Here is a 27490-nt window from a genome sequence, read left to right on the forward strand (position 1 = left end):
GCTCTTTCCTTAAGTGTAGAGCTGAGTCCTCTCTCCTACTTGTCTGGCGCCCTCTCTTTCTGATCTCTTTTCCAATCCAGGCTTCCATTCTCCTGCAGGATCCCTGGTTGGAAGCGGGCCTGTTGCAAACGTTGGCCATCTCTCCTTGGCCGTGGCTCCTTCCCCCATCACTGCGTAATGTGATGATTGTAATGGCACCAGCCTCGCAGAGTTGTCATGACAATGAAATAAGCTAATAAATGTAAGATGCTCTGGCGCACAGTAAGTGCTATTTTGTACTTGCTGTTATGATTATAATTATTATAATCTGTCTGTTTGATATAGGAGCTCCTGAGGTCAGGGCTTCTGCCTTACATGAAAATTGTGAGGTTTGGAGGAGTGAATGACTAATAGCCAGGTCTCTTGGCTCCTTTGGCACAATACAGTGCCAGGGCATTGTTGGGATATAAACCCTAATTTCTGGCTGACAAAAGTGCCAAGATCTCCTAGAGACTCATTCCTACCCTGGACCCAAACCCAGTGTCCGTTTGGTCCCTGAGGACACGCCCCTGTCATGTCTCACTTACCCGAGCCCCGCAGTGAGCTGCAATCTCCTCAAAGGGTGCCTTCTGGAACTTCTCCACCACCTGTCGCCGCCGCTCACGCTCCTGCTCCTCAACTGCCACACTGTCCACTGCAGCACAGAGAGCCAGGTGAGCCCTTAGGTCCTGCCCCACTGAGGCTAGGGCAGGGACTGAGAAGACAGAAAGATGGGTGGACTCCTCCAGGGGAGCACTGTCTCTGATTACAGCTCAGGCCCTCCCTCTGCTGATGAGCAGGGCACGGTGGCATGGAAGGTGTGGAGCCATCACTTGGCCCCAGGAGGGCTAGATATCTGCCTGAGGGCGCAGCCCCCTTCCTCCTGTAAGCGTTTGAGAACTAGTTAAGTGGACCCTTAAGCTGGGCTTTTAAAGCCCCAGGTAACTGCACTGCCACTAGGACTCTTGAATGGAAGTTCCTGGAACAGGAAGTACTCGGGGTAATTTGAAAAGGGACATCAACAAAGGAAAAGCCAACATAGAACCCCTATGGTAGAGCAGTCTGAGGCCATTTAGTTTAAGGCTTCTACGTATTCCTCTTGGTATCCAAAATGAGTCAGCAAAAAAAAGGGGGGGTGTCAAATGTGTTCATCACACTCTGTTTAAGAAGGCAGAGCAGCGTGAACATTCAGACAGAGTACCATCAATGACAACAAAAAGAAAAAGGTTTGGCATTTGTAGGCATAATTTGTCATCAGTTATCAGAAAAATTCTCTCATTTGGAATACTTCATTGCCCAATAAGCCAGACAGGTGAGGTAACACTGCATTTTAAAATCTATTGCCAATAGATATTAATATGATTTGTTTTTAGTATCTTCATTGGTCAACTTGTTCTTTTGTATCACAATCCACCAGAAAATAGTTAAAGTACTTACACAAAATTGCTTTTTGCCTAACTGGCTGTAACCCTCAATAGATTACTTTTAAAGGCAGCCATCAGTAGAAAAAGGGTTGCCTGACGTAGGCAGGCACACTGATCCCCATCAGGAGAGCAGGACTTCTAATTGCAGCGTTGGTAGCTGCGATGAGTTTAGAGGAAGCCACCAGGCTCTCCCCTCACATCTGTGCTGAATCACACTCGGGAGGAGGGGGCTGCACACACCCACACGTACCCCCAGGACCCAGCCCGCCCTCCCCTCCAACCCTCCCCTCCAACTGGAGGCCCTTGGGGCCTCCCACTTACCAATGGCCTTCTTCAGCGTCTCATAGGTGATCTCCTCGGCAGGTACTCGCTGAGGGAGAGGGGACAGAAGTCTCAGAAAGGTGGAGCAGGGGATGAGGAGGGGAGCAGCCTTGGCAGCCCCTTCACTTCTCAGAAGAATGTCCTGATGGGCAGAAACTCCCTCAGGACACCCACATTCTCACCAGGGTCTCTGGAAGCTCCCTGAGCAGGCACAGAGATGCCAGTTGAAAGAGAGCAGTGAGAGGGGGTGGGGAGGCTAATTCCTCATCAGAGTCCCAAGTCTCACCTAAAAGAACTCACTGTCCCCTCCTCTTCCCCCAGCTTGTCCCATTAAGCCCCGTGGGAGGAAAACACTGTAATTCAAAAAAATCTTCAGAGAACGTAATAGAAAATATTGGAAGCAAGAGGAGGCAGTTGGGAAATATAATCTCAAATGTAAATTTCAAGAACTGAATAACATTTTTGAAGACTTCTGATATTAAATTACCCATTGAAGTGATTTGAGTTTTTAATAAAATTCAGACCTGCTGAGGTTGGTCCAAGGACCGGGGTCACTGGATCTCAGTCCTCTGCAGAGCTCATAAAAGGAGGTGGAAAAGAATAAGACCCAGAGAAGGATACTCCACAGATGTGTGGCCTTAGGTCAGATGCTGAAAATAGTGAAGGAGTTTGGACTAAATTCCAGGAATTCATCACTAGACTATGAGCTCCTTGAGACAAGACCCATGATTTACTCATATTCTGTCACTTAAACATAATATTAAGTGAAAGAAGCAGACCCAGGAGAGAATGATTTCATTAATATAAAGTTTAAGAAGTGACATAAGTCAGGCTAGTGGCTCCCTTTGGGGAAGGGGGTGCAGAGGCGGGGCTCCTGGGCAATGACAACGTTCTTTGATCTGGGTGTGATTGCACGGGTATATTACTTTTGTGAAAATTCATTGAGCTGTACACTTTGATTTGTTTGGCATTCAGCAAACACTTGTTGGATTAGGAAAGGACAGAGATGCCGGTATAGGATAAAGTCATTCAACAAATATTAAGTGAGCACTTACTATGTACAGGACTCTAGGTTAGTCACTTAGGAGAAATTGCAAAATTTGTTAGCATAGGAATTATATGCAATACAGAGCTGCGCTGAGCTATATCATTCATTCTGAAGATTCATCCTCTGTACATCCATCCATCTACCCATCCATCCATCCATCCATCCACATCAGCACTGACCAATGTCAGATATTCATGTGTGAGATGCTAGGGAACTGTGTGGTGGCCACAGAGAAAAGGAAGATCAGTGGGCAAGGGCAGGTCGAGAGAGGTGTATGGAGGGAATGGAACACAAGCTGGGCATTGAAGAGTAGGAGATTCACAGGTGCAGAGGTGGAGAGGAAAGGGATTCAGAGTTGGGATTCCATACTAGTGAAGATGTGGAGATGAATGAGATAGCATGGGGCAGACCAGCCAGAGGGGGACAGTGGATGTATGCCAGAGAGGAGGGGAAATAAAATGAAATGGTAGGGCCAGCCCAGACTATAAATGGCTCTGCATGCCAGTACTGGGTTTGAGATTTGAGCACACCAGCATTTACTGATCACCTGCTATGAGCCTGGCATTTAAGGTACAGGGAGCCACCACAGGATTCTGGAGGGGTGGGGATGGGGCATGGCGGGCTGAAAGTGGAAAGAAGTGTAGCACGGCAGAAGGGCATGGGGTGGAGGCCCCCGCACCCTGGACTAAGCTGACTCTCAAAGAGGGGAAGGAACCCACGTTGGTGACCTAGGAGGTCACTTGGGAGTAGGTGGCTCTATACCCAGGTAAGCGTTTCTCCTCCTTCTGCTTCACTTTACCCATCAATTCCTGAGGGTCTCTTAACTCTTGGGAAGGGAGAATCACAACCATGGAGGGCATAGCAGCCAACTCACACTGCGGTCCTAACACATTTGAGGTTCTGAGTCTTGTAGAGCTAGAAAGCTTTTGGAGGACAGCCCTCATTTCACTTCTCCAGTTAGCCTGAATCAGAGCTTCCTTCCTTCTATGGAAGGTTCCAGACAAGTTTTGAAAAGCCCTGCATTGGAGGTATGCCCCAATAAATGAAGAGTTGTCAAAGTGGTTGAGGGCATAGTTGGAGGGAGTCTTGATCTCGACCCCAATGACTTCTCCTTGCTCCAGTCACATCTAGGGGAAGGCTCGGTGTCAAGTCTGTCCTCCACAGCTACACCAGCGCTAATGGGCAGGAACTGTCTGTGCCCAAGGACCCTGCAAGTCTTCTTGTCCCATTCCCACCCAGATGCACGTCCTCCTTGCTTCTTGCCGAGCTACCCTCATGTCTCCGTCGAATCCCTTAGTTGGGGTGTCATCATTAGAAACAAGTGTACTAGGGCCGGCCCTGTGGCTTGGTGGTTAAGTGCGCGTGCTGCGATGCTGGCGGCCCGGGTTCGGATCCCGGGTGCGCATCGAGGCACCACTTCTCTGTCCATCCTGAGGCCGAGTCCCACATACAGCAACTAGAAGGGTGTGCAGCTATGACATACAACTATCTACTGGGGCTTTGGGGCGAAAAAATAAAATAAATAAAAATCTTTAAACAAAACAAAACAAAACAAAAAAGGAAACAAGTGTACTGCATCTGTGGCTTCATCTCCCTCGTGACTCATCTGTCCCTCCTCCCGGCTTCTCCCCTCTTCCTTTCTCATTTGAGGGAGTAAATATGGTATTTCCACTATGATTCCTTATTCTGTCTTACTCGTGGGTACATCTGCTTTATTTCCTGAAGTAGAAGAAATAATGGCAGGGGAGATATCACATGTTAATTTAATTTATCACGTGTTACTATCACAGCCCTCAAGAGAAGACGGGAGGAAGAGAGATCTTTAAGCTGCAGCTTTCTCTTTAAAAAAGCACCTTTATTGATATATCTGGAAGCAACACCCTGAAAGCTACTCTCACCCTCATCTCTGCTGTTAGGCCTCCCAATTTCCAACACGAGCATGTCTGCCTCCATGAATGGGGAATGATGAGCAGCAAGGCTTTCAAGAGCGATTTCTATGACCTCCTCATGGGAGTGTGTGTGCGGGGGACACAAATTATTTTTCCAGATGGAAATATCTATGATATATATGATGAGAGTCAGTAAGAAAATAGGACTTACTCGAGAAATCTACTTTCCCTGCAACCTTGAGTGTGCTGTGCAGTTAAGGGAGCCTGGAGCAGAGAGTGTCTGACGGCAGAGGAGGCGGGAGCAGGGCCCTCCCCTGGGGATGCAGGCTTCACCAGGACAGTGTATCAAGGATAGGACACTCACCTCCTCCTTCTCTGGGCTGTTCCTAGATTCCACCTCCACCTGCAGGGAAATGGTTTCTCCAATGCTCTTCCTCTTGGATAAGCGGTCCTCATCTGGGGAAGGAGAAGCCCAGAAGCTAGAGTCCCAGCCATCGGAGAGCGAGCCGGGATCAGGCCTCTGGTACCATCTCCCAACCCCTCCGCCTCTGCCTGGCCCGCAGTCCTCTGGAGGCTCAGCACACACTGAGGCTACAGCTGGAGTTTGCGGAAGGCTGCGGGCCTTCTCTGCCCATCTTAGGGAGGTGAGTTTTGCTCTTTAGGGCTAAGATTTTGAAATCACTGACGAGCACAAAGAAGCTGCTCATGATCAGAGGCATATCTCGACTCGGGTAAGCGCCATCTGCTAACAGCACGAGTAGCTGTCCTTCGTGCAGCATTTACCACGGGCATTTGCCTTCACTACTTCACCTACCTCTCACATCAACCCTCTAGGGCAGGAATTGTTAATATCCCTATTTTACAGTCAAGGAAATGGAAACTCAGAGCCAAGGGACTTGTCTAAGGTTTCTCGGGAAGTAAGTTGCAGGGAACTGGGTCTCTGACCTGGTAGCCCATGTGTGCTCTTTCTGGCACAATGGGGCCTCTCCCAGCCACAGGCCAGGATACCTCAAGGGCCAGTTACTCCCAAGGATCCTGCACTGAGGAGGAGAGGTGGGGAATCAAGAGGACCTCACCGTAGATGTCCACTGTGTCTCTCAGCTCTTGTGTGATATGCAATGTGCCATGGAAGGCAACAGAAGGGCCCAAAAGTCCCTAACCCTCCAGGCCTTACCTGGCCAAGAAAAGCCAGAGGCAGATTTGGGAGTCCTTGCGCAGAGCTCGTACCTGTCAGCTGAGGGATGTAGGGCAGGCAGAGCCTGTCTGAATTGTACCCACTGCCCCCCAGGACTTCACTGATCTTGCTCTGGCGGAAGAGGAACTCAATTACCACTCCATCGAGATTTTGAGACAGCCTGGAAGACAGAGGAGGAAAGAGGCAAGTGAGAACCATGGCTAACTAGGATGATTTCCTCATGACTTTCCTCATTATAAAAGTAACATTCATTATACAAATTGACAGAGAAGAAAAAGGAAAAAAAAAATCACCCACAGTCTCACTTTCCAGAAATAACCACATTTACATTTTGTGCAAAATCCTTCAGTCACATACATTTATGCACACACACAAACATCGCCCTGTCACCTCATTGCTGTTATATGACCTATTTTATTCACCTATTATATAGTAAACATTTCACATTAACTATTCTTCCAAAACATTGTGGTTGGGCTACTGGCTGTCTATTGTGTGGATGGGCCATAATTTATGAAGTCATCCCCTATTGTTGGGTGTTTTGTTTTTTCGGAATATCTTTTCCTTGAGTTCCTCTGATGCTGAGGTGACACTGGCCTGCAGACTACAGTCTGAGAATGCCACTTGGACTGATGGCAGTGTCTTGTCAGGAATGACTCCTGCAGGACGCATTCCCACGGGCTGGGCCAGGGCTCCCAGAGGTTGCATCACATACTCTATAGTGCAACACGCCAATATGGCTCAAGGCGTGGATTATGGTCACGTGATGGGAGTCAACTAAACTTGACCCAGGACTCCCGGGCCACAGGCAGGGTCCACTTTCTGCCCTTGAGCCCATAGAAGCCTAAGCCCCTGGCCTCAGAGTGCCCAACTTCTTACTCAGCCGCCTGGGGTGCCCCTGACCATGGCCCAGGCGTGCTCCTCACCTGGGCCTCTCCACAAACACGTCCTCGGGGAGCAGGTACGGAGCCTCTTTCTTCCTGGTCTCTATCACCTGGAGTTTGGAGGAATCATGATAAGAGCCGGGTTCAGCAGGGAGAAGGAGCTTGCACAGGCAAATGAAAGAGCTCCTGCCCCTCCAAGCATTTCCTCCCTCCCACAAACTCCTTGGCGGAGCACCCTACAGCTGGGCTTCTGAGGGAGCAACTCAGATCCACAGTGACCCTCAGAGCAGCCTGAGAAGTCCAGGCAGACTGTTCAAGCTGTCCCCAACGACACACATGCATTAAGTGTCCTCCAAATGCAGAGACTTAGCTTCCAAGAGACCGCAGTTTCCTGCTCCTGTGCCCTATTCCTGTTTTCTATTTAAACACGAAAAAGGGAGCATAGGTCACAGCATTCCCCAATCCCAGGTGCATTGCAAAAACATTCTGATGGACAGTGACATGTTGAGTGTCCCTGAGCATCCTTTGCAAATTTTTGACAAGAAAGGTGAAAGTTATTAAGATGATGAGAAGAGGGAGGATAGTTGGCATGCGAGGACGTGCAGGAGGTGAGTAAGCGATGACGCTACTATTTCAACGAAGAGGATGTCTGAGCATTGCCTTTCCTGCACTCCCTCACCAGCCCAGAGGCTGAGAATGTCCTGGCACAGTGATACAACAGCCTCTCCCATCCCCCAGGCCAGGTGAGGCCTGGGATTTCTTGTTTTGCTTTATTTTGCTTGGCTAGTGTATTTTAAAGTTAATCCTAGTCATCATATCATTCCACCTACAAGTACTTCAGTATGTTTTAAAACGTCTTTTGTGACAACTGAGAACATTTGGTTACAGACTGGGTATTAGGTAATACCAAGGCATTATTGATAATTTAATTAGATACGTTGATGGCATGGTGATGATGTAGGAAGGCGTCCATATTTTTTTAGACATGTATACTGATATATGTAGGTGTGAAATGATCTGATAGATGAGATTTGTTTTAAAATATTTCAGCAAAGGAAAAAAAAAGAAAAGGAGATAGATGAAGCAAATGTGGAAAGATCTTCCTAACTGTTTAATCTGAATGACAGCTATACGGATATTCACTGTTCTCACACTGCTTTGTGATATAGGAAAGTTTAATAACAAAAACTTTTTTAAAATTTTAGCTTTAGTCCCACATGACCTGAGGGGTGTGGGTGGGTAGGTGCGGTTCTGTGTGGGGCAGGAAGTAGAGGGGGGCAGGTAGCAGGTTGGGAAGGGGTATAGGATACTGTCCATGCCTGACCCCACCCTGCTATGCCATGTCACACAGCCGCCTCTAGTAACTTCTCACTGGTACTAGTTCTTATTTCAACCCTTTCTTCAATGTCTAGACTAAGCACAGGGCTCATGCAATTAAGGAAAAGTCATTCTGGGGAAACCCCAAGTCGAGGGCCTCCTGAGCTCTCAGGGTCCCGAGGTCACCAACCTCACGGATGTGCTGGCAGAAGGCAGGCACTGTCGTGAGCTGGCTGATGAGGTTCAGGTAGGCCGCGCCCAGAGCGTAGAGGGCACAGCGGTTATACACAGGCAAGTTCTCTTCATTGACCTGGGCCACGTCCTGTGGCAACACAGAGGGGCCTTTGAAGGTTTTTGTTTGTTTGTTTTTTGGTGAGAAAGATTAGCCCTGAGCTAATATCCACTGCCAATCCTCCTCTTTTTGCTGAGGAACATTGGCCCTGGGCTAACATCCATGCCCATCTTCCTCTACTTTATATGTAACACTGCCACAGCATGGCTTGACAAGCGGTGCATCGGTCCGCACCCAGGATCCAAACCTGCGAACCCCAGGCTGCCGAAGCAGAGCGCTCGAACTTAACCACTACGCCACCGGGCCGGCCCCGCCTTTGGAGTTTTTAATCTACAAATTATACTGGTGCCCCACCCTCCACCCAAACTCTCCCAACCTTCCTTAGAGATAACCCACTTCTCTAGACCAAGCCTTTTTCAGCATTTGCCCCATAACTTTCTAGGAGACAGAAGTCATCCTCATGAAAGTGGAAGTGAATCATCCCTAGAACAATCTGTGAGCTGGAGGCTCATCAATACTTGAGTAGAGAGGCGATGACCTCAGTTCCCCACTTTGCAGTTCCAGCTTTAGTGACCTGGACTGTCCACACCCTCATCATTAATCCCACCTCTAGGATGCTTTGTCCTTCACTACAGACCTCGGATGATTCTCACAGGAGTGGACGGGTTTGCTAAGCTGGGCTCATATGTTAAACTGTGAAAATGCTGAGAGAGAGCTAGGGGACTGGGAGGACACAAAGGAATCTCAAATTCCAGAATGAAGACAATCGTAGTATCTGGGTGGGCCCTGCAGGGGTTAGCAGTGTCAAGGAGACAGCCTAAGACTCTCCACCACTGACTTCCCAGGTTTGCCACAATTCAGGATCTGATGCCCACCCAGCTTCAGGACCCTGGAGACCCTGGTCCTTGAGGTCTGAAGGACCCACCCCAATTCCCAGCGTCTTTGGCAATACAATTCCACCCAGGCAGACCGCGAGTATCTAACGCCCTAGGTAGTGCCACACTGGCTACCTGAGAGTCACGAGGGTGGCTTGTGGAACCTCCAGGCCCCCAGGCTCGGGGATAGAACTGGGAAGATGTATTTTTAATAAGTGCTTAAGGTGGTTCTGAAACACAGCTAGGTTTGGGAACCAGACAATCTTTAGACAAACAGGTTTGTTTCGGGATCACTCTGGGCTCACAAGCATCCTCTGGGTCATCCTTGGAGTCTCATTCAGACCTTGTGAGAGACCTGAAATACTAGAGGCTAAGGGTTGTTTTTGCAAGACCCTGTTCCCTGGGTCTCCTTTAGCCTGAGGATGGGCTGAAGCCATGAATTAAGTATTCTTTGGTGGTTCCCCAAACAGGACCATGGTTTGTGGTCTTCATGGAGGAATGGCCAACCAAGGGTGCAATAGTCCTGGGCTCCAAAACAATTGGTGAGCAGCTGCTACTCGCACTCTCATTAGTGCTTGCCCAAAACAGGCTCCCTCCCCTGATCCCAGCCCAATGTCCCGCCCACACCAGGCCCCACCTGAACAGCCAGCACCAGGCGGATCAGGTCCACCACCACCTCCTCGTTGGCCAGCTCGATGCTGATGAGCGCCAGCAAGCCGTAGAGCGCCTCATAGTGCTTCTGCATGTTCGTTTCCTCCTTACAGCTCAGGTAGATGTGTCTGTAGAGCTGCTGGGAGTGCTGGGGATGGGGTAAGGGGGGGGGCAAGCCATGGTGGCCGGGGTGGGGACAGGAGGGGCAAAGAGAAAGGGAAGACCCATCTGAAGGGGGTGGGACAGCTGTGTGTACCCCACCTCCACCCTCAGGGAGAGGATGCCTTTACAGCAGACCCCAGTGGAAGCAAACACGTGCAGGAGTGCATGTTTAGAGAAGGGTGGGTCCAGTGAAACCAGTAACAAAAGTGCTGCCCAAATCTAGTTTTAGGAGAACACAGTCAGTGGCCCTGGACTGGCTCACCGGGGTGGTCCTCACTCTGGCCTCAGCGATGAGTATGACTCTGGGGGCTTGACTCCCCAGAGGGGTTGGCTGGCGATCTGACTAAGCACAGTCAAAGAGGGAGGAGGCAGGCTCGGGGGGCAGTGGTCAGCAGTGACTTGGGGGCTGGAAGGTCAGGGTCCACAGGGCCTGGCCAACTCGGGGTTCACTGTGTCTTGAGGTCACGCTTGCTAACCTTCTTCATGAAGACGGTGTCCTGTCGGGAGCACTTGTCCACTTTCAGCTTCAGGACAGAGATGTCACTGAGGGTACTAAGAGGGGACACGAGGGGCTGCCTTAGCCCTTGTGTGAGGCCAGTGAGAGCTCACATGGTGTCACGGGGCTTTATCCCAATGTCGTTAGTTGTACCCAAGCGTCTCAGGGCTCCTCCAGCCCTGCTTCTTAGCCCCATCTCCACTGCCTCCCAAGTTCTCAACCTCTACGTCCTGCCCACTTTCTCCTGTCCCTTTTTCTTAAATACTGATCCAGATTATTCTCTTCCTCCCTTTCTTCCTCTCAAATCCCCCAGTCTCTACTGATAACCCTGCATTCCCTCCCTTCCTCCCCACCTGAAAACTCCCTGTAGTACCTGCTCTTTATCTCCCAAATCTCCAACCCAGCCCCTGCTCCCCCAGGCACAAGCGCCCTTTCAGTCTCTCCTCCCCTTGCAGGACGCTGCGGTCAGCCTCCGTGATCAGCTCCCTAGGGAGTCTCACTGAATATCTGAGTTGTCCTTCCACCTGGATCTGAGGCCCTACTGGGAGTCTTCTCCTGGAGGGGAGACCCCACCTGATGGTAGAGAACTTGTGGCGGTTGCCATGACGATCAATGAAACTGATGAGAATCTCTAGAACGAAGAGACGGATCTCTGCATCCTCCATGAGGGCGGTGGAGAGAAGGCGGTCAAGGAAGTTGCTAGGCAGGGCTGACATCATGTTGTTGCACTGGAAACCTGTAGATACCTGAAAGGGAGCCCAGAATGGCCGTGCTCAGGAACGCTGGCCCTCTCAGGTACAGCAAGGAGAAGGAGGAGCAGCCCCCAGAAGCTGGGTGTGAAGCACCCATCCTCTCTAGACATCTCCCAGTCCAGCTCTCCCTATCCTCCACCCTAGGTTCTGGATGCCTTAGCCAACTGTTTTGAACACTCCAACATCTAACTGGACAACTTGCTCAGCTCAGCTCAGCAGACTTGTGGGTGGATGAGGGCAGTGTGCAGGGACATTAAGTTGTTAAAAGCAAGCAAGGGGTGAGCACTAGAGGGGAGCAGGAGCCAGGGAGCCTCTCAACCCAATGTTCCAGCCCATCAGGGCACCAATGAACAGCACTCACTGTGAACACAAGGCTTCATTAAGAGTATGGACAGTCACAAAGAAATGGAGAGACAGCGGAAGAACTTACAGCCGGGCTGAGGAATCGGAACCACACACACGGCAACAGCCCAAGAGCACACACAGCATTTGGTTACATCTCTTCTGGCATGGTCATAATGGGGGTCTTCTGATCCAGGCCAGTAGGCATAAAGAGACACATCGTATGTGATGTTGTCAAAGCAGTCAAAAGCAGCAAAACATATTTACTGTTAAGTCCATATTGCCAAACAATGCCTTTGATGATTCAGCAGGCCCTTGAGGATCTAGCAGAGCCTGGTAGCATCAATAGTAAACATCAACGTTCACTGAAGGAGGATGTATCTGAGTGCGTCCCAAACTGTCACCTTGTTAAGATGCCGCATACAAATTAATGAGGATAAACTCAGCAAAGAAATGGCAGGAGTACATAGACCAAGGAGGTACCCAGATGTCGGCAGTGTCAGCACCAACAGCCTTTATGAAAATAGAGAGACATGAAAGGCGTGGGCTGGGGAAGGGAAGAGAAGACATGAGTGGGAGTGGGGGCTGTGCAGACTGGCATGACTGAGACAGGGGCCGAGGGGTGAATGGGGGCTCTAGGGAGGGAAACGGGGTTAGGGACCTTCCAACTTCAGTCTGAGAACTTTGAAATCTGGATGGATGTAAATTGGAAACTAAGATCTACTCTTTAACAAGAAGCACCACATGGGGAACAGCACTTCTAGAAAATTCTTCCTGTGGTTGTATTTATGATAGGTGAGGAGAAATGGAGATAAGAGCAACTACGAGAATAGTTTAGTTGTGAGATGTCCAGAGTTTAGGCCAGGGCTGCGCATAAGAATACCTGGGGGGTTTGTTACAAATACAGATTCCAGGACCCCACTCAGATGATGGCTCAAAATCTCTAGGGAATCTATGTATTTTAAGAGTTGGTTGTGGGACTGGCGTTTGAGAACAATGAATCTAGGCTCCAGGGACAGCTGAGAAGATGTAAAGAAGAGGAATGTAAAACACTGATGCAGGGAAAGATGGTGGCTGGGGGACTGAGGTGGGCACAAGTGCCAAGTAGGAAACAGGGAGGTACATGGAGGGAAAAGGGCAGGAGCCAATAGACCACATCTCAATACACAGATGATGTTTGAGTGACAAGGCTATCAGCAGCTGATAAGGAACCTTTGTGAAAATTAGAAACAGATGCCCTGCCTGCTCTGGATGACCCAGCTCTGTGGGGGCCCAGCCTGGCTAGTGAGCGGAACACAGGCTGGATTTCAGCCCCCTACTCACCCCTTTGGCTGGGCATAGTTGTGCAGTGTGCAACCTGCACGACTGTATGTGGTAGCCTTCTCTCTCGGTCCCTTGGAAGGAGCTGCCTCTTGCAGAGGCAGAGCAGGAATGGGGCAGGAGAGACTCACCTGCAGGAGGGACTTCAGCAGCATAATCTGGGTCAGCCGGTTCCTATTCTCCCTGTAGAGCAGAGACACAAATGCTCAGGAGGGTGAAAAGGGCAGAGACGCCACACTTGTCAGCCCATTTCTCCTTCATGGTTAGATTCTCCATGAGGCTTATCTTGTTGGGTTATCTAGACAGAGACTTCCAGAGCCAGGATGCAGACCAGGGAATTAATGGCTCCCCTCACGGTGGGAGAAGTTATTGGTGGGGCAGCCTGAGGAATTGTTGTGGGATCCATGAGCCCCACTGAAGGCTGCTGAGGGATTTGAAAGTAGAATGAGAGGAGTGAGGACAGAACCAGGAAAGTTAAGGAGGAGAAGGGAGAGAGCTGAAAAATATGGGGAAGGGAAGCTGGGGTGGAATCTGGGCTGGGAGAGAAGAGGGGGCAGTAGGCACAGTGGACTCACCCCGTCCTCCCCGTCTCCATGGGGTGATGCAGGGAAGGCAGTGGCACCTTGCTCATGATGAAGAGTATCACCTCTGAGCGCTGATAAATGGGCAATGTGCTGGCAAAGGAGCCTGCGGGGGAGAGGGAGGGCCCAGGTGAGGCCAAGGGCTCCTGGGCTCTCTCAGCTCAGCCCTTCAGCCGAGCAAACTACTGAGGAGAGTGCGGGCTTCTTCTCTAGGGATACAGTTAAGACCCAGAGGGAGAAACCTAGAGGACTCTCCAGGCTCCGCTTCCCTCACTGGTTACTCCTGAGGCTGTGGTTAGGTCTCTGGATGGAGAATGCAGGGCCCTGTGGCGAGGGCAGCAGCCCCGCGCCCCTCTAGGATCTTTCAGCACTGCTCTGCGGGTGTAAGTCACACCTCCGTGAACCCCAGTGGCTTCCTCTGTGAACTGGGGATCCTTCCTGCCCTGCCTCCTTCTCAGAGCTGAGGGAAAGCCCGAACGGCTGGGACAGGATGGCTCTGAAAGTGATGAGCCCCAACATGCTTGTGAGTGGCTTTATCCTTCTCATCCACGTCCATGTGCCTATTCATTTTCTCCACGGCTTTCTCCCTCTTTCCTTCCTTTTCTCTTCCTCACTCCCCACCTCCCCTCCAATAGCTCAAAGGTGGAAGCATCAGGCAGGCCTGATGGGGACTAGGGTGCAGGAAGAGTTTGCCTCTCTTAGACTTGGATCTGAAGTCCAGGCTGACAAACCCACGGAGATTGTTCTGAGCTCTCACTCAGGCCCCACCCAGGCCAGTCCGTGAGCGGTGCGTGCCGTGGTCTGACTCCACTTCCCCGAAGTCCGTGAATAACACGATATAAGCCAATGACAATCCTACAACCCCCTGGACTGGCGTCCTTGTGGGGTCCGTCCCCCCTACCCCCCGCCCCGGCCGGGCCCCGCCCCTCCCTGGGCCCACCTATGGTCTTGATGACGGCCTCCTGGAACATGCACTCTTCGTGCTCCTTGATGATCTTGGTGCCCAGGCTGACGGCCCCGTCGTAGCTCCCGGTCAGGGCGTAGTCGATGCTGAGCCGCAGCTGCCTCAGCAGGGTGTTGAACATCTCCAGCACCGTGGGCCCTGAGCGCAGCGGGGTGGGAGACCCGAAATCCAGGGCTGGCACCCCTCGTCCATTCTTCCCTGCCCTGCGTCGCCCCGCAAGCCCAGGCCCACTTCCAGCCAGGGGCTTCCTCTGCCCCGACCTTCCCGGCCGATTTCTCCTCCCGACACCTCCCTATGGTCCCTTGTCCTTTCCTGGAAGAGGAGGCAGCCTCCCGCTTAGGGCAGTTCTTTGTCCTGGGGGGTTCCAGCCTCGCTCCTTCCCTCAGGGCCCCCTTACCCACAGAGCCGGTGGCGGCGATGACGGCAGCTTCCGACAGGACCTCCACGATGCCCGCCCGCACCGTGGCCGCGCTGCGGCTGTTGGCGTCCAGGTGGCTCAGGAGCTGCTGGATAACCAGGTGGGAGTGCTGCGGCTGGGGGGAGGAAGATGTGCTGGTCCCCAAACAGCAACCCCCACGTGGCCTCGAAGCAAGGGCAGCCCTCAACTGAGACCCAAAGCCCGGGGCGGGGAGAGGTGGGGAGGGGACGGGGACGAAAGTGAGGTCCAAGGCCAGTGGGCACTGGAGGGGGCGCCCAGACACCCCGGTTCCTTTTCCTGAGCCCCGCCCCCTTTGGTCCAACAAGGAGTAGAGCCAAATCCCATGAAGATCTTGATTTCCACATTTTCCTGGGTTCTTTCACTTCAAATGGGTCGAAAGTCAATTTTAAAATATTGTCTTCCTTTTCATTTTTTCCCAGCTTCCAGGTCTTATTGGTAAGGGCCACGAGAAGCCACATGGTTGAGTCCAGGGCGGCTCAAAGTGTGGCCCGTGGTCTGGTGCCAATTCAAGATCTGTCTGATACCCATTTACATTGAGGTAAGTATGGAAATTGAGAGTCGGTGTTTAGTAAGCAATTTGACAATGCCATGGCAGCCAAGCGTGGTCTGTGGTTTGTGTTTTGCATGAGTTTTTCATTTACTTTTTCTAGGAATTCTTTTTAATTGTGTTTTATAAAGTATTGGTCTGTGACGTATTGGAAATAAAACTAAACTGGTCCTCCACCGGCAGGTTAAGCAGCACTGGTTTAGACAACTAGGGGCTTAGGAGAAGTCACCGAGGACAGCTGGCTTTCTCTGTAAGTGCACTGGCCTGCTCCTGGAGGTGTCCTTGGCCAGGGGGACAAGCTGGACCAGGGGAGCCACTGTACCTGAATTGAGTACATGATGATCTTAAAGCAGCGGATGGCGAACACCTTGGGTTCCCAGAGAGAATGGTTATCCAGATGGCTGTGAGGGAGAAAATATGGGGGAATGGCTGTGAAATGCAAAGTGATGTTAGGGAGGAGAGAGAGGCTTGGTGGAGAATGACAGCTCCCGAGAGACCCAGCCCCTCGCATGGCTCCCAGGTCAGCGAGGAGGGGCTTACAGGTGCAGCCGAAAGGAGGGAAGCATGAGGGACCCAGGGCAGTCCCAGCCCTGGGGTTGGAGGGAGGTCAAGGAACAGGGCTCTGTAGCTGTGGACTCAGGAATGAATCGGGCACCTTCCTTCAGCTTCGGGGGCTCTCCTATCAACTCCTCTCCTGAACACTGCACTTGGCTGTGTGTGGTAGCTTTTGTTGTCATAATGCAGGGAACACAGGCACAGAGAAGGGACCGACTTGGCCCCAGCCCCACAACCGTAACACCTCCTTCCCTTCTCCAGAGTCAGCAAGGAGATGCCAGGACCTGAGACAGTTCAAAGCTAAAGGCTGTGGGCGGGGACACTCACATGAGAACAGGCTTGATGGCGTTTTTGATGTTGCCAAAGGCAGCCCGGCCCAGCAGTTCCCGAAGGCACCTCTCAGCCAGCTCTGCTGGGTTCTCCTTTTCCTTCTCTGGCGCTTGGAGGGGTGAGGGAGAGCGGCTGTGGAAACACACAGCCATGTGGTGAAGGACGGAATGCAAAGCTGGGAGTCAGGCTTTATGAACACCTGGGTTTCTGCGCTTCATTCATGCAAATGGTGACAGTAGGACAGGCAGGAATTTGCGGTAGGCTGCACTAGGTCACAGGGGAGACATCCCTGTGAAGAAGCCCAGAGCGGAGGAAGATTGTGGGAGAAGGGATAAAGTGCTTTTTCTGGAAATCTGTAAGGATGGACCTGATGTGTCTCTGTGGGAAGGACAGATACCCTGAGCCCCAAGGGCCTGGTGAGGGACAGACCATGAGTGTCTCCATGGCCCCAAGGCTTTGGAAGAAAAGAGATGGGATATGAAGAGTGGAAGGCAGACAAAGTAGGAGAAAGCAAAAGAAAGTGGGAGAGAGGAGGGAGAGGAAAAAGAGAGAGAGAAAAAGGAAAGGCATGGTGGTGGGCTCAGGTCTGATTCAGGTACCACTGAGTCACAGGGAGTGGGCCCAGAGCTGGAGAGAAGAAGGAGCCCAGGACTCCCAGCCCTGAGACCACCATAGACTATCGCCTGAGCTTGTCAGTAGGTGCTATTCCAGGAACAGCCACCAGAGGGCACACTTACTTCCCCCGCCTGTCTGGAGCAGCACAGGCTCAACCCACAGAAAGTGGAGAACCGAGCATCTGCAACCAGCGTCCTGCACAGTCAAGGTGGACAGCAACATGAACCTTTCCCTCCATCCCAGGAAGAGTGAGGGGCAGAATCCCACGTCTAGGGAGCTCCCAGATTAAAACCCAATGTCTACAACTTGTGTCAAGTGGCTGCTGGCTGATCAAGCAGGCATGTTTCAAGGGCCTGAAATACCATTAGGAAGTGAGGGAGGAAGGAAGGTCAGGGAGGGAAAGTCCTCAGTGACTGGAGCCACAAAAGGCATTTTAAAACTTCCTTGGCCTGCTGCTTCCAGAGGGACAGAGGTAAGCCGACCCCTGGTTCTTTGTGTTCTTACCAGCCCACACTTAGCCCCAGGGAGCCCAGCACCCCTACTGTCCTTCCTCCATGAACGCAGACCTTCAGGGGCACAGCGGGCTGGCAGAAGTCCAGACCCAAGGCTCCTAGGGAGCCAGCCTTGGACTCACTGCAGAACAAGCCATGAAAGCCAAGATCTCTGGCCTTGGAGCTGGGTTTTGCCAACCAGCCCCAGCCATGTGGTTCCCAAGCAGTGGGGGAAGGCAGCCTGGGAGGGCTGCAGGTGTCTGCTGTCCGAGCTCCCCCCTCCGTTACCTCTCTGCCTCCTCCACGTGCTGCAGGTTGAAAAGCAGTGATGGGACGATCTTGTCCATGTGCTGCGGGTCCCAGATATTGGCCTGCAGTTCGTCATTCACCGTCTTCCTCACCACCCCCTGCAGACCTTTGATGCCCGACATTCGGATTCTGTAAGGCAAAGGGCGAAATGGGGCCATGAAGCCCTCAGGCCCTGAGAGGTCCAGCTGCTGTGGCGAGGAGAGGAGCCTGGTGCCGGGGCTAGGGATGCATTCGTCCACCAAAAGGCAGATGGAGCCCACTGTCTACTCCACATGAGCTGGCCTCCAGGCCGGCCGGCTCCTTGTGCGGGTGGATGTGAGCACAGGAAGCCGTGTCTTCTGGCTGGAGTCAGAGATTCCCAGACTGCCCTTGCCCCAGTGCCACCTGGGCTTCATCCCTAGGGTGCCAGTTGTTCCAGGCCCCTCCTCTTTAGTACCCAGCTGGGTTTGTTCCAGCTTGAGGCCGAGATATAAAAGCTCAAAATGCTGCCAAGAACTGGTGAGGCAGCATCCAGGGCTATGAGCAATTTACAGAAGGAGGGCATCTGGAAGGAGAGGCACAGAGCTGACAGGCTCTCCGGGCACAAAGGGGTTTCGGCTGGGGCTAAGCTGGCTGAGAAACCAGAGGGGAAACGGAGTAACAGCACAGAGCAGACCCTTTCACACCCTCTGTGTTCCCACTGTGCTAATCCAAGGTCTCTGCAGGAGGGGGGCCTCTTTACTGGACATGTATTTCAGCCTGAAGTTCCTTCTTTTCTGTTTTTAATCAAACTTTTTTTCTGATTATAAAATAATACATAATACTTATAGAAAAGTGTCAAGAAGATTTAGCCCTACCATCACCAAAGATAACCATTACTGGCATTTTGGTGTTTCCTTTCTTCTGTGCATAATATATAACAGAATTAAGAACCAAGCATATGTAATTTATTTTGGTTTTTTTCCCCACAAAATTCTATCATAAGCATTTTCCTATATCATTAAATCTTCATAAACATGCATGATGTACTGTCATAAGAACTTTCTAAACTAGTCTCCTATTGGTCATTTAAGTTGTTTCTAAATTTTTTGCTACTATAATAATGCTATGATGGACGTCACCCTATAAAATATTTGATTTCATTTCAAGTCATTCCACGAGTGGAATCAAAAGGTAAGAGACGAAAGGCTCCCAGTATTGCCAAATTACTCTCCCTGCGCCCAATGCGCAGGCCGCCGGAGAATGCCATTCTCATGGTTCCTGCATCAGCACTGGGGATCTCATTTTAAACATCTGTTCTAATTTTATGGCTCAGAAGGATCCTCACATCTTGTAGCTATTTCAATTCCTGTCCTTTTGATGATTGTTGGAGCTGAGCAGTCTTTCTAAATATTTAGTTGCCATTTGTATTTTCAGCTTCAGTTTTAAGTGTGGTTACCAGGGTAACCCTGGGCCTCACCTGGTGACCCAAACTGGGTGGTGGGAGACGCCTAACAGCACCAGGATACCCTGGCCCAGGACCATTTAGGGCTGGGACAATGGGCCAGGATTCCCTGGGGAAATACTCAGCTGCTCTGGTCCTGACCCCTGGTCAAGACCCTGAGCCAGAGGCTGTCCAGACTTGAGCACGAAGTAACTGGAACACTGTTCCACTCACTATTCTTGGCTCCAGGTTAAAAGGCACTCCCTAATGCACAATAGAAATATATTCCAACACACTGGACTCACATGTCCCACCCAAGAGACCCTGGCTGGCAAGAAACCAGGCCCAGGGGGTGGGAAATTTTCTACCCAGGGCTTCCTTAGGTGTAGATGTGAATTGAGTGTTCCTCATTCCTTCCATCTCCCCAGACTACCTTCCACATACGTACACATTTCATTGTAGAGCTGACTGACCCTTTCAAAATAAATTCTGAAAGATCAGGCCTGGGGAGAGGCCTGCTCCTCTAACTGCTGCTTGTAACGGGCTCAGTGGAGGCCTAAACATGTGCAAGTGACCTGGGAAGTCTCTGAACCCCAGGGGACTGCACACACACACACACACACACACACAAACATACACACACTCCTATTTATAAGACCCAAGAGTAGTTCTTGGAAAGAGGCTCTGAGCTCTGCAAAGGCTGTGAATGAACAATGGGGAGATCTCAGGGCAAAGGGGAGCAGGGAGGTTCTGGAAGAGAGACACAACAAGAGGAAGGCTGACTGAGGAAGAGACTCCTCTCACCCTGGCACCCCGGCAGGCCTTCCTTTCATGGACGGCAAGTGCCAGTCGTGGGGCTAACAGCACCGCCCGGCTGAGCAAACCTCAGCAAACCTCCTCCCGACGTACACTTGCGACGCTGTCAGAACGCAGTCCGACCATGCCCGCTTCGGCGCTTCTCTGCCTCCCACTGTGGACTCTGTGTGTGTGTGTGTGTGTGTGACTGTGCAGGTGTGATTTTGTGTGTATGTGTAGCAGCACGAGGAGTGTCCTCTCTGCTCCCCCTCCTGAAGGCTTAGCACTGCCTGAGTCCTCAGCACCTGTTACAGCCACACCTGGTTACAGACCTGCACCTTCCCCAACACCTGCTTCTGGACGGGCCCCAACTGCTCCAGCCCCTCTGTCTCTTCAGAGCCATTTTGGAGTGAGGTGGCTACTGTGGGAGCCACTGCTGGGGAGAGGACAAGGGGCTCCTTCCTCCTGTGGCCCCCAGTGCCCTCATCAGAGGCACTGGGGCAGCAGAGCCCCAGGGAGCCCATGACTGGTTCAGGGGATGGGAGACTGGGGAGGCCGGGACACTGCCGACCAGTCACACGGACACCTGCCCCAGAGTCGTTCCACAGGCTGGGGACCTTTGGGAACCGGTGACCTGGGGGATGGAGGGATCACTTCCTGTTCCTCCAACCCAGACCATCAGCTGCGGCGAGCAAGCTGTTGTTAGGGGCACACAGGGCTCCCTGACTCTGCTGTTGCACAAAACGTGGCACTCAGGGCCCCTCTGAGGTGCTGATGTGATGAAGGAAGGAGCCATCAGCTGAGTTCCGGAACAAACCAGTGGAGGACGGGTCAACAGTGGGCACCCTGGCCATACGACAGCTTCAGCCCCAGCCTCTTCCTCCTCCAACTCCTCCCGCAGCTCTGGTTGCTATGGAGAGCTTCGCCCTCCTCTCGTCTCCCTCCGTCCTTCCTTTTTCCCTTTGAACACACTCTCTGGTTTCATATGGCCTCCCCAAGTTGATAACACACTCCTTGCAGGCAGGGACCTACTTCTAATCCTTTCGCACCTTATAGCTCCAAGGACCATGCTGGGCACAAACTCCTATTTACTGCCTCCTCACCTACTTACTGCTTCGTCAGTCCGGCACCGGGCGTCTGGCTTCATCTGTGTCAGCAGATGTTTGTGTACATTTCTTTGTGATTTTATTTGAGGGGTTTTATTTCTACGTCGATGAGTGTATTTCTGTGAGTTAAGTATTTTTATAAGTTTGAGTATGTGTGTAAAGGTGTATTCTGTAATTCAAGATGTTTATCTGAAAGCATTTATTCATTCATTCATTCACTCAACAAATATTTATTGAGTGCCTACTCTCTCCAGGCACTGTTTTAGCTCCATTTAGCATAGTGGACAAGACGATGATTCCTGCCCTCACAGAGCTTACATTCTAGTGGGGAGAGACGACAATGAATAAGAAACATAGTAAGTAAATTACGAAACGTGGTTGAAGGGAATGAGTGCTATGGGGGGAGAAACAGAGCAGGGAGAGGGAGGTGGGGTGTAGGTGTGTGGGAATGTTCAGGAGAAGGCATCGTTGACAAGCGGACATTTGAGCAAAGGCTTGAAGGAGGTGAAGGAGTGAGCTATGCAGATCCACAGAGGAAGCATTCCAGGCACAGGAAGAGACCAAGCAAAAGCCCTGTGGCAGGAATGATCCTGGCGTGTTTGTGGAGCTGCAAGGAGGCCTGTGTGGCTGGAGGGGAATGAGTAGGGGGAGATGAAGTCAGGAGGGCAGCAGGGATCAGCCAATGTGAGAACTTTGGCTTTTTATTGGTGGGTGTATATTTTGATGGATAATGGTGAGTGGGTGTGTTTCTGGGGTGTATAAATGCATGTACTTCGGGAGAAAAGAGAGCATGGGTGTGTGTGGCTTTCAAATTCGGCTCACAGGACCATTACCTTACACCTCGCCCTGTTTTCTGCCTCCAGAGGCTCTTCCTTTAGAAAGCACATGTGGGAGCCTCACCTAAGTCCCACCAGGTGTTCTTTCCGCCCCAGCAACGTCAAAGCAGAGGTAAACGCCAATGGAATCAGACATGCAACGTGGGCTGGGAGCTCCATAAGACCCATGGATGCTTCTGTCATTAGCTGCGCAGCCCCCTCACCTTCCCCTAGACTCACTTAGTCTTGATTTCCAAGTCATCGTGGCCAGAGTGGCACATTTCACTGAAGCGGGACACAAAGAAGTCATAGCTCCGATGGTAGGATGGGGTGTCCTCCTCAATGTTGGCGAACTTCACAAACTATCCGGGGAGAGAGAGAGAAACGCATATGAGAGGTGACTCGCTGTGCTCCTCACCTTTGGGCTCTGGGACTTGGTGTCCCCAGATCCCCTGCCATAGCAAAGCCACGGGACATACACATCCCAGCCACGCATCCCAGGACCCAGCTCTGGTCCGCCTCCCAGAGCACACTCAGGAGATCTGAGTTCCAAATCCTGCTCATCTTTCCTGTCTACACAGACTGGACCCCATGGGCCTTCTCAGCCCTTCCTGCTGGGTGCGCAGAGGATAGAAGGGAGGAGAAAATGAAGGGGACTCACGGAAGCCCTGCTCCCTTTCACATCCAGAGCTGCACCAAACACACACAGGCTGACAGGCTGTTAGGAAAACACGGAAATTGAGCGAAAGCCAAGGGCAGAGCATATAGCACCATCCTAGAATGCATTCTGGAAAACCAGAACAAATGTGAAATTTAAGAATGTAATTACGTTTTATTCTTAAAAATTTGAGTAAATTTTTCATGTTTGCCATTTCAGTTCAGTAAGTCTTGCTCAGCATTCTCAGCTGCTGGATTCCTTCTGTCGTCACTATGCTGCCCATTTACAATTCTCAATGGGGGCTTAATTTCAACTGAGTCCCACAGAGAAGCAAGAATCACCGACTAAGTGGAGTTAAATTACTAAAAGTGAAATATAATTCTCATAGGTTATTTTGTTTAATGTTATAAATTTAGTACTACAAACAACTCTAAAAAGATTAGACTTACTATAAAATCTATTCTCCACTACTCTGCCTTGTATTATTATTTTTTATAAAACATTTGTTGGCTCAGAAAGGATATACTATATTTCTAAAATTATCTCGTTAGTGCACACTCATAATATTCAGTATCAATTGTCAATCTATTTCCCTATTTATTTAAAAATTGTTAATAACTTTTTCTGAATGAAAATTAGCAACTACCACAAACATCATTAATTATTGTAGCGGTTTATTCTTGCAATGATAAATATACATTTATTTTCTGCGGACTAATAGAATCTCGACATGCAAAGCAGATAAAAGAGATCTTTCCTTCCAAGTTACATCTAAAATGCATACATATATTTGGAAGCAAATATTCTGATATTAGCAATAAATTCAAATGACATTGCTTGCCTTATCGATGTGGTTATGCAGAAGTGGCACAGTGGCAATCCATGTGATCACAGGATCATTGATTAGACGTGAGTTCAGGAGTTCCAGAAACAACGATAAAGTCGGCCTTTGGCTATGTGAACTTCCTAAGCCCCCAAAGGCTAGAACACAGACTTAGGCTGAAGCGAAGTTTGGCTGAAGCTAAATTTGGGTGCACTGCTGCTCCCGACCACCGACAGAATGTTCCCCGGCTGCACTCCCCACAGCTGAAGCCTGGCTTGGTCGGGGTGCCTGTCCACTCAAAGGGGACAGTCAGCAAAAGGGGTTCTAACTGCAGATCTATCTGTAACTGGCGGTGTGACCTTTGAGGTTTAACTTCTCTTACGTTTTGGTTTTCCCATGTGTGAAATAAGCGGCCCAGTCTTCACTCATTCAGGTTCTTAATGTTTTAACTTATACTGTATCTACTTCAAATATGATGAGGCAGCTTAAAATAAGACTACTTGTATGTATGCAAGAGTGCACGTATTTTAGAATAATTAAAACAAGACTAAAAAGAATGAGGCTAGTAATTAAGAGGGAGAAACAGTCAAAGACTGTCCCTCACATTTAGTGACTGCGCAGACTCAAATGTGTCAGGAGAATGATGCCCAAACTTCACGTTCGCTGGCTTGTGAGTTTGCAGGCTAATAGCAATGAATGTTTAGAAGCTTCTGTAAGTCAGATACTATCCCAAGCATTTTACATACATCATCTCTTTTATGTCTTAAAATGACTCTAAGTTAGAGAGATTTTATTATGCTCATTGTACAGACAAAGAGACAGAGACCCACACATGTGAAGTAATTGCCCAGGGTCCTGCAGGAGTAACCCAGGTCTCAACTGTCTGGGCCTCCACTGCAGGGCTCTGTGCAGGAGCTGTGCCCTGAAAACCTTCTCCTGCCTTTATCCCTGCTCCCTGCTTCCTGTGGCGCCTCAGGCCAAACAACCCAGGAGAGTTGCTTTGGGAATGGGAGGGGGGTGTGTGGATATTGTCAGGGAACAAGCAGAAGATGAAGAAGCCGGGGCCAGGGTGGGGTGGAGTGGGGTGTTGGGGACCTTAGTTTGAGCTTATTAAGGGGGCTGGAGGGGCGAGGGTGCTAGTTTCCAAACGCTACAATACAACAGAGTCAAGGGGGCGTGGTAACCACGCAGATTTCTGCCACCAGCCCCAGACATGCTGCGTCAGTCACGGACGAGGCCAGGATTTCCCTTTTAACGAGGTCCCGGGAAACTCCGGTGGGACAGTCTGAGGTCCACACTTGACAAAAATGGCAGGATCAATGACAGGCAACCTGGCCCCTTTCTTCCCCTTCAGCCCCTCTCCCGACACTGACGCTTCTCCGAACTGATTCCTTTTTTTTTTTTTTTAATTTTATTTATTTATTTTTCCCCCAAAGCCCCAGTAGATAGTTGTATGTCATAGTTGCACATCCTTCTAGTTGCTGTATGTGGGACGCGGCCTCAGCATGGCCAGAGAAGCAGTGCGTCGGGGCGAGCCCGGGATCCGAACCGGGGCTGCCAGCATCGGAGCACACGCATTTAACCGCTAAGCCACAGGGCCGGCCCTCCGAACTGATTCCTGATCTCTGTGAAATGTGACATCTAGTGCCCCTCCACTTTCAACTGTGACTTTCCTCTTCCTCAAAGTGCCGTGGAGCCACGAGCAGGACCGATGGCCAGTCAGGGAGCACGGCCAGAGTACTCAGTCACGCCCAGTGTCTGTTCTGACTGGTCGTTATCCGTGCTGTACAGGCTGCTCAATATTTCGACTATGACCCACTGGCTGTAAGGTTAGAATTGAGATTACAGTCAATTTTTAAAAACTGAAAATTCCATGACAGCCACTGAGGTAATACAGGGTAGAAAACATACACGGGGATTCCTTCTCTAAAACCACGGTGGCCTTTTTCTAGGCTGGGCTGGCAGTTTCTTCTGAATCTATCCCAACCAGGCCAGCCACAGCTGCTAACCTCACTGGAAAACTCCCTCATTCTTCTCTTCTGTGACTTTCTTCTGTGTCCCTGGATTTTTACTCTTCTGTACTTTTCTTCCCCAGAAACTTAGTTTTGAGTCTTCTCAAATTTCGATTTTGACATAATGGTTCTTCTATTTAAGTAGACTATCCTCCCCCTACATCTGCTGGGCCCACAGTCAGATGCTCATCTCCTCGCTCTGCCTCTTGTCATCTGTGACTACGGACAAGTTGTGTAACTTCTGAGCCACTGTTTTCTCATCTGTGAAATGGGGACACTAGGACCTATGCCAGGGTTAAATCAGGGGATGTATGCAGAGTGACCAGCACAGTGCCTGGCACTGAGGAATGCTCAGGAAGCAGCACTGCGCGAGTGTGGTGACAGTGGTCACTTATGGTCTGCTCCATCCACTCTGGGCCTAGGCTCAGAGTCATTCCCATGTTTGCCAGGATTCTTGCTCTGTTATGAGGTCAGGTGATGAGACTACACTTAATGCCAGTCCCAAACCTCCCACACTGAGGGTGTCTGCCCTGTTTATTACATTATGGTGGTACCAGAGCCAGCTAATAAAATAGGCAACTTTTCAGTACCAGGATCTCTGAGCATCTTTAGGAACGCTTGGTTTGATAGCTTGGTAGGAGGAGCTTTCCTTCCTGGAGTATGAAAGTATGAGAGCACAGTCACACCAGCCCAGGTGACCTGGGAGCGTTTGCTGCGGTGTCCCCATGGAGGCAGCTCCTAGAGAGCCCACCCCAAGCTGCTCCTGAGTTTTCCAGGGGTTGACAGGAGGAGGAGGCCAAAATGGAAATTTTGGTAATCGTGGTTCAGAGGATCAAATTGGGGTGCTTCACGGGGACCCTGGTCAAGGGACTACACCCTCTATGGAATTCCACCTGGGAAATGTACCCAAACCTGGCTGAGATGGAGTTGAGACTCTAGGGTTTTACAGTGAGTAAGGCCTTCATCCCTCTTATAAGAGGCAGTATAGTGTGATGATTATGAGAAGGGGTCTGGAGTCAGACTGCATTTCTGAATCCCAGCTCCTCCACTTAGTAGGAGGCTGATCTGGGGCAGGTTACTTCAGCTTCCTGTGCCTCAGTTGCCCCATCTGTAAAATGAGGCTAACAAGAGCAGCTGCCTCGTAGGCTTAGTATGACCAGCCCATCACAGTGAAGAGCTGCCACCTCACTTTCCCCCAGTGCATTTCTGGTTTGCTGTCAACACTCCATTGAGTTTTCACTGGGTCCATTTACCTGTATGACTGGTCACTGTTGTTTTTTTTTTTTTTTTGGTGAGGAAGATCAGCCCTGAGCTAACATCCATGCCACTCCTCCTCTTTTTGCTGAGGAAGACTGGCCCTGGGCTAACATCTGTGCCTGTCTTCCTCCAGTTTACATGGGCCGCCGCCACATCATGGCCTGACAAGCAGTGCATCGGTGCGCGCCTGGGATCCGAACCCGGGCCACCAGCAGCGGAGCGCGCGTGCTTAACGGTTGCTCCGCCATGGGGCCGGCCCCCTGGTCACTGTTTTTTTTAAATGCCTGATACACCAGGAACTTCCTGTCTGCTTCACTCCTACCATTGCTAACTCATACCTTACAAACGGCTTTTATTAAAACGCTACTTGCCTAATGCACAAGATTGTGAAATAATAAAATTGAGTTTTTTATTTTTTTAAGGCACTGCAATGATGGGGAGGGTCTCCATAGCAACAAACTGAAGATTCTGAACATGTGACACTTCAAAGGCCATGGGCCCTGCTAGGGCCACCCTTTCAAGATCAAAGTTTCAGCTCTTTATACAGAACAAAGGGTGTCAAGCTTGTTGGGGCAGATCATCAACCCTCCGGTGCAGGCAGGAAGGAGCCAGAATTGTGTGAAAACTGACAGTTACTGAGGGCCTGGGTCAATAAAGAGAACGCGAGCTCCAAATATTGACACTGCAAAACCAGCTCTCCCCTGGGCTGGAAAATGGAAGCTAACCTGGCTGGTCTCACTTCAGCACTAGCTGAGCCTCTCCAAGCAGAAATGAGCCTTTCCCCCTCCTACGGACGGGCATTCTG

General features: G+C 50.6%; 1 protein-coding gene across 7 annotated transcripts in view; it reads right to left on the minus strand.

Annotated features, from left to right (window-relative positions):
• EFR3B (EFR3 homolog B) overlaps window positions 1–27490 on the minus strand; it is an 87535-nt gene that overhangs the window by 6125 nt on the left and 53920 nt on the right. For 5 of the 7 annotated variants that reach the window (XM_087437057.1, XM_087437059.1, XM_087437062.1 and 2 more), the window contains 17 exons: window positions 22176–22297; window positions 17797–17946; window positions 16400–16534; window positions 15840–15918; window positions 14929–15064; window positions 14508–14669; window positions 13562–13673; window positions 13118–13169; window positions 11146–11318; window positions 10553–10628; window positions 9901–10062; window positions 8287–8418; window positions 6822–6889; window positions 5928–6055; window positions 5065–5156; window positions 1764–1812; window positions 567–673 (listed from right to left, as the gene is read on the minus strand). In XM_087437057.1, the coding sequence (XP_087293183.1) occupies window positions 567–673; window positions 1764–1812; window positions 5065–5156; window positions 5928–6055; window positions 6822–6889; window positions 8287–8418; window positions 9901–10062; window positions 10553–10628; window positions 11146–11318; window positions 13118–13169; window positions 13562–13673; window positions 14508–14669; window positions 14929–15064; window positions 15840–15918; window positions 16400–16534; window positions 17797–17946; window positions 22176–22297 (1935 nt within the window). The remainder of the gene's footprint in view (window positions 1–566; window positions 674–1763; window positions 1813–5064; window positions 5157–5927; window positions 6056–6821; window positions 6890–8286; window positions 8419–9900; window positions 10063–10552; window positions 10629–11145; window positions 11319–13117; window positions 13170–13561; window positions 13674–14507; window positions 14670–14928; window positions 15065–15839; window positions 15919–16399; window positions 16535–17796; window positions 17947–22175; window positions 22298–27490) is intronic. The other 2 variants (XM_087437061.1, XM_087437060.1) reach the window with 2 other exon arrangements.

This window comes from Ceratotherium simum, chromosome 11 (genome assembly GCF_057802395.1).
Source record: "Ceratotherium simum simum isolate JZ-2026a chromosome 11, ASM5780239v1, whole genome shotgun sequence".
Lineage (NCBI taxonomy): Eukaryota > Metazoa > Chordata > Mammalia > Perissodactyla > Rhinocerotidae > Ceratotherium > Ceratotherium simum.